The sequence below is a fragment of the Prosopis cineraria genome, unplaced genomic scaffold (assembly GCF_029017545.1).
Source record: "Prosopis cineraria cultivar Desert tree isolate PC_DT_omini unplaced genomic scaffold, ASM2901754v1 PC12, whole genome shotgun sequence".
Taxonomy (NCBI): domain Eukaryota; kingdom Viridiplantae; phylum Streptophyta; class Magnoliopsida; order Fabales; family Fabaceae; genus Prosopis; species Prosopis cineraria.
Window position 1 is genome coordinate 35,430,514 of NW_026555343.1, and position 11,380 is coordinate 35,441,893.

General features: G+C 33.3%; 1 protein-coding gene across 2 annotated transcripts; it reads left to right on the forward strand.

Annotated features, from left to right (window-relative positions):
• Positions 1 to 3,548: 3,548 nt before the first annotated feature.
• Positions 3,549 to 11,123, forward strand: LOC129288702 (mediator of RNA polymerase II transcription subunit 15a-like). Of its 2 annotated transcripts, none has more exons than XM_054925424.1 (8): positions 3,549 to 3,650; positions 4,239 to 4,343; positions 4,854 to 4,965; positions 5,225 to 5,282; positions 5,827 to 5,878; positions 10,337 to 10,448; positions 10,552 to 10,678; positions 10,836 to 11,123. In XM_054925424.1, exons 2-7 carry the CDS (start codon positions 4,279 to 4,281, stop codon positions 10,669 to 10,671), a joined length of 519 nt encoding a protein of 172 aa, XP_054781399.1. In that variant the 5' UTR covers positions 3,549 to 3,650; positions 4,239 to 4,278; the 3' UTR covers positions 10,672 to 10,678; positions 10,836 to 11,123. The 2 variants fall into 2 exon arrangements, with proteins under 2 accessions (XP_054781399.1, XP_054781400.1); XM_054925425.1 differs by lacking the exon at positions 3,549 to 3,650 and adding an exon at positions 3,710 to 4,021.
• Positions 11,124 to 11,380: the final 257 nt, after the last annotated feature.

Sequence of the window (11,380 nt, forward strand, 5' to 3'; positions counted from 1 at the left end):
GAGAGACTGAGAATGATGAAGAAAATAGCACGAGAAGCTTAGACAGAGATAGAGATCACGATGAGCAGAGACGAAGAAGGACTGGAGACGAAGAGAAGAGGGAAGAGATCGAGAAGGTGAGGAGAGTCTGGAGAAAAAAAACAAGGAGGACGAGCAAGATGGAGAAGAGACGGGGAAAAAGAAGAGAGAGACCAAGAGGGAGAAACAAGGAAAGAAAAACAAAGCATCAAAACACAGCACGCATGCAACTTTTTATACACTAAGTGACACCGAGAGAGAGAGCAGTGACCGAGTGTAAGAGATGGAGATAGAGGAATGAGAAACAGAGCAGAAAAAAAGGAAAGGGAGAGATTGAAAAAATGAACGAGAAATAGAGCAGAAAAAGAGGAGAGGGAGAGACTGAAAACTGGACAGCAAAAAAAGAGTACTAAGGATCACACATCATAGATGAAGAACAAAGAAAGAAAAGAACAAAAAGGAAATGAAAAAAAGGGCTAGACATGCATGAAAAAAAAGAGAGAGGAGGGTGGCTTCAGTGATGAAAAGAGCTAACCGAAAGAGAAAAAGAGAGGACCCATGATTTTGGCTTAGGATTTTTGAGGTGGAAATGAACTGAGAGAAGAAGATGAAAATGATGAAGAAGGAGGAGGAGAGAGAAGCTAATGGATCAGATGGAAGGTGAAGATGAAAGATGATGACCTGGAGAGTAATGGCTCAGTATTAAACAGGTAATAATTTTGCTTGTTCATTCTTCAAAGCTTAATTTGTGGGATTAATAGAGTAATTAGGAAATTTCAAAATTTGTATAGATCACATGATTTATTTTGTGTGGCATTGTACCAAGTTATGCATTTTGGGATTCTCCTTGTCTTTTTGCATGTTTTAGTCTATCATTGAAATTATTTCTGACTGTAAGCTTCACAATTATTTGTTGGTTGTAAAATTCTTAATAAAGAATATTTAAGTCTATTTGCAGTGTGAGATTTCAAAAATTCCTGCAAACATTTAAATTTAAAATAATCATATATCGTGAAAATTAATAAGATTTTGCAGGTATGAGGATTAATATTGTAAAATAATATGGGTTCCAAAGACTCATCATCAAAATTAATTATAATTAATAAAATATTTAAGTCTCATGAAAGATTCCAAGAATCTTCGTAAGGACTTAAATTAATTACATTATCGTGTGGGATAATAAATCCTCCCAGATAAAGTGATTCTTAATTTTTATGACAAATAAATGATTTTTGTAAATAATAATATAATACACAATTTAAAAAAATTAATTAGTCAACTTAATGTATTTAAATGGTAATCATATTTACCGATTATATCTTTTAGTCATGTAAAATTTTTAAATCTTCATAAATTTTTAAGATAATCATATTATTGTATGAGTCAATAAGATTTTTCAGATATAACAATTAAGTTTTTTTAAAATATATATATATATATATATAAATTATACACTCAAAAATATAAATAAATTTAATTTTTTTATCATGAGAGATTTTGAAATCTCCACAGATATTTAGAATGATTGCATTATTGTATGAGTTAATAAGGTTCTGCAGGAATTGAGATTAAATTCTCCATCATAAAACATAAAAAAATAATTTTAAACCCTTTTCTTTTCCAAAAATTTAAAAAATTGAGAAAATAATTAAAATTAAATTATTTTTTGTAAGTTAGAACACACATATCAAGATTTTAGAAATTATTTTATTTACAAATTGATGAATTATTTCTAATTAATTTTTCTTCAAAAAAATATTTTTACTAACAACTTTCAAGCCCGAACTACGTGAACTTTGATCCTTATCACAGGGTACGTAGGCCTCAGAGGTAGATTCTAAGTCAAGTCCTCCCCATAAATAAATAAATATTTCTCACTTAACTCTTATCATTTTTATGTCAAACACATGAATATAAAAAGAATAATTAAAATAATTTTAAAATCATATTAATATAGCACAACAAACTTTACGTAATCATTCTCACGAACGAGTGTTGTGAGATATCTAACACTTTCCCCACACTCAACCGACTCCTGAACCTATTCTTTAATTTCACATACTATCCTTATCTATCTTTAAACAGTTTTTCGAGATTTTCCTTAAAATCTTGGTGGCGACTCCCATTTCCTCAGTCTTCCTTTCAAAGGTCGGAACTTTCACTCTCGCGTCGTCCGCGTCACATTTCCAGGTGCAACAACTTGTTTTTCAATTCATATTTTCAATCTTACTTTTCTAAAAATTTATTTAAAAATCATATAAATTATTTTACAAATCATGGACATGTTTGACCACCTGTTATGAAAAAAAAATTTATTCTTCAGAACAACAACATAAAAAGATCTATTTAGTAACATATTTTTAAAAAACTATTTTGGAGAACAAAAAATAAAATATTGTTTTAAAGAATAGAAAAATAAAAACATTTTTTAAATGTTTGGGGATTATTATTTTAAAGAATAAAAGAGAATAAGAAAAACATCTAGTTTTATTATTTTTTTAAAACATATTCTACAAAATATCAGTTCTTAAAATAATAAAATAAAAATAATTTTAAACAAGTCCCACATTTTTGAGTTTATAATTGATTTTAATATATATAAAGGTGTTTGAATATTTTTTAAAAAATATGGTTTTGGGTTTAAAACTGATTTTGGCATGTGTAATTAATGCTTGAATATTTAAAAATAAAACATGATTTTAGGTGTATAATTAGTTTTAATTTAATATGGCATAGGTGTGTTTTGTTATATTTTCACAAAAATTCATAATTTTAATCATTGAACTTGATCAATAAGATTATCCAAATTGGTATAAGCATTGATCAGCGTGAATACAGAGAAAGGACTCCTTATCCTTCGGTCCACTCTCTCATCAAAAACTGTCAACTCACTCCTATAATCATCATCGAGGAATACGGGTCTGAATGCTCTCAGCGTCCCTCAGCGTCTCAATTTTGGCCCTTGGATCTGTGCACAATATTTCATACTTTGCCACACCATCCTATATTAAAACAATTTAATTTAAAAAATAATTCTTTCTTTAAATGTTTTTTCCATTTTTTATTTTTAAAACTTATTTTAAAAAATTACTCTGTATATTTTTGTGCAGGACCTACAGTGTAAGTTATTTAAATTCTAGCTTAACATATTTAATAAAAAATCTGCAGAGTAAGCCTATAGTATTTAAATTTTAACCTGATTTATTTAAGCAGAGAGCTACAGTTTAATTTTTTCAAGCTCTGGCCTGACCTACATAATAAAAATATGCCTAAAAAATTTAAAAAATTTTTAGAACAAAGTCAAGCCAAAATTTAAATGCTTATTTTGTAGGTTTTTTTAAATAATTTTTTATTAAATAGATTAGGTCAGAATTTAAATAAGCCAGTAAGTTTTTTTAAAAAAATCTGTAAAATAAATTTTTAGAATAAGTTTTGAAATTAGAAAATAAAAAAATCTAAAGGAAAAAATTATTTTTGAAAAAATTAAATTATTTTAATATAAAATGATGAGGTAAGATATGAAATATTGGATTACAGATCTAAGGGGCAAAACTGAGACGCTGAGGGACGCTGTGAAACAAGGCCGCTGAGAGGATCCACATCTCGAAGAAGACAGCGATTGTTGACTTGCGGTAATCCTACTTTGCTTGGGAGAGATTATATTTCTCTGATTCGTTATAGCATGCTTTTCCAGTACTTGTTATCAGTTGGGTGAACCTCTTTACCTTCCATTACGGCTGGCATATGTGAAATATTTTCCAACTCGCGAAGAATTTGAAAGTACTGGGAAACTAATCTCAGTTCTCTAGACGATGGATGATCAAGTGCTAGTTTATTTTAACGGAAAAGAAACATATTCCAAACGATTTTGGTGTATGATGCATTAGGAATAGTACTAGTCATGGCCATGAAAGATGAGGATGGGGAATTTCATTTTCACATCATACTATCTCGTCTGTTCACTTGAGGAATTTGCTGAATTATGAACACGAGCTGATATCAGGTGCCAAACCTTTTTTTTTTTTTTTTTTTTTTTTTGTAAATGTGGGTTTTGGTTTTCGCAAGAGTATTTATGATCTTAAGTCCATTATTTTCTTAATAAGCCAGTAGTTTCTATTGACTTGTTTAAAAGTGCCTGCTCAATTTATATGCTTGCTTTTAAAGCTTGATTTCATTTAATTGGTCAAATTTCGGTACCTTCTCTGATTTGGATTGAATAGGTTCGATCATTGGAAATCTCCTCAAGGTGCAGACCCTACTATGGATACACATGATTGGAGGGCTCAGCTGCTGCCTCATATTCGCCAAATAAAAGTCAATGAAATGTAGGCCCAAATTCTCCATTTAACTAATAAGATGATCTGTTTGCTCCAAAAAAATATCATAATAAGATGATCTGAGTAGTATCTGCTTCCACCTGTCAATTCTGTTAACTATCAACGTTATCATAACATTCCCCTTGTTTGTTATGGAGGATTAAATTTATTTCATCGCTAAACAATAACATATATCAATTTAATCACGGAACATATATCATTATCCACGGGTAAGGAGCTATCGTGGGAATTAACTAGGAATTTGGAACATTTCTCGTTTAGTCTTTTTAGTGGATTTGGGAGAAGGAAGAAGCTTATGATTCTCAGGTGCCAGGATGATGACTCAAGTCTTTCACAGCCTACTCCAGATGATAGTCTGTTTTCCTAGCATTTCTTTTCCCAGAAAAAAAAAATGAAGGGGCTGGACTTTTACATAATGATCATGCTTTTTCAGTTAAGCATTGTTTTTCCTCAACATCTTGATGCCATATTTTTGTAAAGCCATTCTTCATTTTGTAGAATGATTAAATTAAAGACGCCTATGTCTCATGCTGATGATGATGAATTGATTGAAGTTCAAAAAATTGCTCAAAGTTTTGAGCAGAAGACTTTTGCTGGTGCAGCAAACGAGGTACACCAATACTGTGTAATCTCTGTTATTTCAATAATTTATGTTCATCCATGCGGATGGATGAATCTTGGATGGATATGGGGGGTGTTTCTTCCTCCTAGCTTTGGAATTTTCATGTCATTGCTTGTAACTTCTGTCCCTCACTCCATACCTCCAAACGTAAAACACTGTTTTAACAGGTTCATTTTTTAGCAGTGGGCCACTTTTTTACCCTGTCATGATTTCTGTGGTGCTAATTTCTCATATTTCCTAATTCCAGGAGGATTATTTACAGAGAATATCTTCAATGATGCAGTTAATTGATAGTTATCATAATCGTAAGTCCCAGAACATCAAGATCAATATTATGCCATCAGATTCATTTACTGACCCACTTTAGCTTCTGGAAGATTTTAACTCTTAAGACCTCTCAACACAATGTATCGGATGAATGCTTTTAGGGTTTACTCAGACAGTATGCTTAGTTATTCAGCCATTTTTTTCTCTAACACAATATTCAACTTGCTGGTAAGTTATATGATATTTTCCATTAATTTTAATCTCAAACAATATCATATGTCTTTAATTTGAATATCATCCAAATTTTGTACATCTGCAATGTAATTTTTTCTTTGACAGAAGTGCTTTTCTGTTATAATAACTTATTACAGTTTTGATTTGATATATAGTTTAATTGTATCCATAGTGAATCTATAATATCTATTTATGTTATTTTTATTGTCTTATGCGCATGTAACTATGCTACTGATGTCTTTTCATCTCCAGTCAGATTGGATTTATATAATCTGTTATTAATAACTCTATGTAAAATTTTGAGTATAAGTAATTGGACGCTTGCTCATGTTGGATACTCTTTCACAGTTTGGAGGGCTCAGCTGCAACCTGATAGTCGTGAAAGAATCATCAACAACATGTATATATATTTATTTTTTTTGTTGATTTACTTTGGTCATATGGCATGGTGGGGAAAAAATCATATACCCTGCTTTGTTAGAGTTCCATCGTCTGTCACGAGGAATTATAATTAGACAAATCATTCTCTTTTGATATTCTTTACTTCTCACCGGGGGAAAAAATGTTCTTGTTGTGTAGCAATTCCTCAATAACTTATTCAAGGTCAACATTACACATTTATTGGCCAGGTGATTGCAGTTAAAGTCTAGCTGACAAATGTGACATTAGAGTTTGTCAATCTTGATTTTTTTTAATTTAATATTGTTTAGGGTCCCTACACAGGGGCCCTTTGAGTGGGATATTTAGGTGGTTACTTATTATGCTTATAAGTTTGTGTTTTTCAGTTATATTGTCCTTTTGGTTTGGTTTATTTAGAGGATTATCTTATTGTATGCTTTTGTATTGTGGAGAGGAAAGCATTTTTTAAGATGCAAAAGAGATCATCTCTTCCAATTAGGATATTCATTTTATACCATCCATGTATAGCTCAACTGAGCTTGATGAGTCCATGCTATGGCTTTTGTTGTTTTTATGGTCTTTTGAATATGAAATTACACATGAAAGCATATATTTGTAGAAAGGGGAAATGATATTTGATTCTGTCATCATCCATATTTCTATTGAACAACTAAATTCTGTGAATCTTTATCTTTATATATTGTAATTGCTTTCTAAATGGTACTGTAGTTCTACAGTACCATTTTGACAACAACAACAACAACAACAACAAGCCTTTATCCCACTAGGTGGGGTCGGCTACATGGATTGCAAGACGCCATTGTGCTCTATCATTTATTAAGCTTTTAGAAATATTATTAATTAAGAGATCACGTTCAACAACTTCCAAGAGTGTTCTCTTAGGCCTTCCTCTACCTCTCTTAATCGGACTCAAAGTTATATGTTCCACTCTTCTCACTGGTGCCTCCCTTGGTCTTCTTTGTACATGCCCAAACCATCTCAACCGATTTTCTACCATTTTTTCCTCAATAGGTGCCACCCTCACTTTTTCACGTATGTGCTCATTTCGAATTTTATCTTTACGTGTATGTCCGCACATCCATCGTAACATTCTCATCTCTGCTACTCCAACTTTATGCTCTTGCTGTCCCGTTAGAGCCCAGCATTCACTACTATATAACATTGCCGGTCTGATAGCAGTACGATAAAACTTTCCTTTAAGTTTATTAGGCACCTTACGGTCACAAATAACTCCTTTAGCTTTTCTCCAATTAAACCACCCAGCTTGAATTCTATGTGAAATATCTCCACTGATTTCGCCATCATTTTGGATAATGGCTCCCAAATATCTAAACTTTTCCACTTGAGGTATAATTTGATCTCCCAATTTCACTTCCAAATTATTTTCGAATAGTCCTTTATCAAATTTACAATATAAATATTCCGTCTTACTTCTACTCAGACGAAAACCTTTCGACTCCAATGTCCTCCTCCATAACTCAAGTTTGCAATTAACCTCTTCTCTTGTCTCTGCTATAAGAACTATATCATCCGCGAAGAGCATACATTTCGGGATTTCCTCTTGAATATGTTCCGTCAAAACATTTAAAATCAAGTTGAACAAATAAGGACTCAGAGATGATCCCTGATGTAGCCCAATCTTTATAGGAAAATCCTTTGTTTGACCACTAGGCGTTCTTATACTAGTTTTTACCCCCTCATACATATCTTGTATGGCTTTAATATAAGCAATCCGTACTCCCTTTTTTTCCAACGCTTTCCAAAGCACTTCTCTTGGTATACGGTCATAAGCTTTTTCCAAATCAATAAAAACCATGTGTAGATCTTTATCTTTACAACGATACTTTTCCATTAATCCCCTTAGTAGATAAATCGCCTCTGTAGTTGATCTACCTGGCATAAAACCAAATTGATTCTCAGAAATACTTGTCTCCAATCTCAACCTGTGCTCAATTACTTTCTCCCACAATTTCATTGTGTGGCTCATGAGTTTAATCCCTCTATAGTTAGTACAATTCTGAATATCTCCTTTATTTTTATAAATAGGAATTAATGTACTTCTCCTCCACTCATCAGGCATTTTCTTGGACCGTAAAATCACATTAAATAACTTAGTTAACCATCTCACCCCTTCTTCACCTAAACATTTCCACGCTTCGATAGATATACAATCAGGTCCGTTAGCTCTACCATTTGCCATTTTCTTAAGAGCTTCCTTTACCTCCTTATCACGTATTTTTCGATAGAATGACAAATTTTGTTCTCCTTCACCAGTTACTAAATCCTCCAAGTTACTAGATGAATCCTCTCCATCATTGAAAAGTTTAGAAAAATAAGTCTCCCATCTATTTTTAATTTCATCATCTGTAACTAAAATTCTTCCCTCTTCATCCTTAATACACCTTACCTGTTCTAGATCTCTTGATTTTCTTTCCCTACTCTTGGCAATCTTATAAATATTTTGCTCTCCTTCCTTCGTCTCAAGGTTCTTATAAAATTCTTCAAAAGCTTTAGAACGAGCTTCACCCACAGCTCTCTTAGTTTCCTTCTTAGCCATACGGTACCTCTCCCAATTTTCCTCATTGTTACACAAATGTATGGCTTTAAAACAGTTCTTCTTATACTTGATTTTGTCCTGTACACTATTATTCCACCACCAAGACTCCTTATCTCTCGGACCAGGACCTTTCGATTCTCCCAAAACTACTTTTGCAACCTCCCGTATCTTTTTAGCCATATCCTCCCATATGATGTTAGCACTTCCCTGAGAATCCCAAATTCCTTTATCCAAAAGATTTCGCTTGAAAATATCTTGCTTCTCACCTTTTAATTGCCACCACCTAATCCTTGGTGTTACTACTTGTCGACGTTTTTGGATTTTACTCATAATACACACATCAAGGACTAGGACCCTATGTTGTGTCGTTACAGCATCTCCAGGGATCACCTTACAATTTTTACAAAGTTTTCTATCTGTGTTCCTAACCAAAAGAAAATCAATCTGCGACCTTGAGGTTCCACTTTTGTAGGTGATGAGATGCTCATCTCTCTTCTTGAAACAAGTGTTGGCAATCTTAAAATCATACGCCAATGAGAAATCAAGAAGAGTTTGCCCTTCATTGTTTAGCTCTCCAAAACCAAAACCACCATGCACCCTCGCATACTGACCAGCTTCCCTCCCGACATGCCCATTAAAGTCTCCTCCAATAAAAATCTTTTCACTCTGTGGTATGTGTCGAATCAACCCCTCCAGATCCTCCCAAAATAATTCCTTAAGACTGGCTTCTGTCCCGACTTGCGGCGCATAAGCGCTAACAATATTAACAGTCTCACGTCCAATTATCATTTTTAAAGAAATAATTCTGTCTCCAATTCTGCTAACTTCTACAACGTTCTTCTTCCACTCCTTATCTATAATGATGCCTACTCCATTGCGTGCACTTACTTTTCCTGTATACCAAAGTTTGAAACCTTGAATATCCTTAGCTTCTTCTCCACGCCATTTTGTTTCTTGCAAGCAAAGGATATTGATTTTCCTTTGAATCATAACCCCTACAACCTCTACAGATTTACAATTTAATGTCCCAACATTCCAAGTACCAAATCTAATTTTGCTCTTATGGACTAACTTCTTTAGCCGCGTGCGTCCAGAATGACGCGGTAGCCCTTGCTCATTTAACACTACATCCGGGCGCCGATGCAGCGGCTCTAACTCACTTATCACTGTACTCGAGCCATGCAGCGCGTTACTTACGGGCAACGACCTAGCATTAACATTTTTTTAAAAAAATTTACGTAGTTAGGAGAAGTGGGAGTTGTGGGGTGTACATTAAAAATATGTAGGTGTGGGTCATGTGGGCCATACTAAAGAAATGAACATACAAAATTTTTTAATATGTACCCCTTCCGAATTATACATATGGCATTTTTTAAAGGGTTACTTGATCTGAAAATTAAAGCTTCAATATATTTTATATTTTTTTTTCAGTTATACCCTTATTTTACGCTCACTCTGATCCCTATTATGGGGCTCCTTTTAGAAGAATTTGTTAGTTTTTAGCATAAGGTACTTGATGAGGTATTAATTATATTTTTATAATATTACCCTAATTTCAACTCATTAACTATGAGAGAAGATGTAATGCAAATTTAAAAAAAAAAAATTCATTTAAAATTTTATAGCACTTATGTCTATCTTTTCTTTTTTTTCTTTAATCCAAGTCATTAAAACATCTCCATTCTATTCACATTCATTTCTCTCAAATCAAGGAGAGAATTAATGTCCTGTCCATCGCATGGCGTAATATCTAGTTTCTTTTGGAAAATGTGAAGGGCATGAACGGTGCCTTGCGATCATGCTTGTTATTTGGAGGACTGTCTGAAGCTATATGCTTCCCTATGAGTTATAGTAATTAAACTGGTGTTATTCACCTTATAGATTGGAAACATTAAGAAGACATCTTCCTGTTTCTGGCCAAGATGGATTAGATGAACTTCGTAAAATTGCTGCAAGATTTGAGGAGAAGGTTTATAATGCAGCAACAAGTCAGGTAGAGTCATCACAGTTCTAAGGAGTTGAATTATGATATTTTGTCTTGTACAATATCATGGATTGCCATGATTTCTTGCATCTCATGCATTTCCTAATTTCAGTCTGATTATCGTCGGAAAATATCCTTGAAGATGCTGACAATGGAAGCTAAATGCCAGAACACCATAGCAAACCCACACCCTATGCCATCAAACTTCGGTGACAACAGGGATGGTCCTTAAGATACAGGTATTGTCATTCAAAGGCTTTGCTGCAGATAACATATGCAAAGTGATAAACTGATAGTACTTTGATCTGTATGCTCTAAGATTGTCTTGAAAGGATACACATTTTTTTAATGTTATTTGTGGTAAAAAGTAAATCAAGTTTTTTCGTTGGCGAATAGGTTCTGCTTGGGAGGTTCAAGTGCTAGAAAGGGAGGTGATATGATCAGAGGGAGAAAGAGAAATGCTTGAGTAAGACAATGTGTAATAAAAAGGAAGCAACCACAGTGACTAATTGACTTTGTCATCTATTGATAGCTCTTTTGTTATGATACTCATTTCCTCAAACCATTGCAAATGATGCGGACTAAATGTTTGTGATGACAATATGTTATTTGGATTCAAGTGTTCTGTATCTGTAGTGTATGGTTATGCAATATTGTCTTATAAGGCCTCTGGCGTAACGTGAAGGAATGTGCTCGAAGAAGATTTGGAGTGACTTCTCTGGACCCAGAAAGAAAGTTTTTTTTTTTTTTTTTTTTAATTCCAGAAAGAATTTTGTTGTGCTGATGTTTTCCTTCTCAACTTTGAACTTTTTAACCACCCCTGTCAAGCTGGAATAAATAGGGGTGAAAAAAAGCCTCTATCAAGCATAAATGATGCCAATGGCCTTTTAACCTAGTAGTATGAAAGTTTTTTTCGGTAAATGAGACGTTGTGTGTTCAGT

Bases quoted from the DNA above. Each gene is read 5' to 3' on its own strand.
- LOC129288702 (XM_054925424.1), top strand. From the start codon at position 4,279: ATGGATACACATGATTGGAGGGCTCAGCTGCTGCCTCATATTCGCCAA. The intron at 4,344-4,853 runs GTAGGCCCAAAT...TTCATTTTGTAG, and splicing joins CAAATAAAAGTCAATGAAAT to AATGATTAAATTAAAGACGC. The intron at 5,879-10,336 runs GTATATATATTT...TTCACCTTATAG, and splicing joins GAAAGAATCATCAACAACAT to ATTGGAAACATTAAGAAGAC.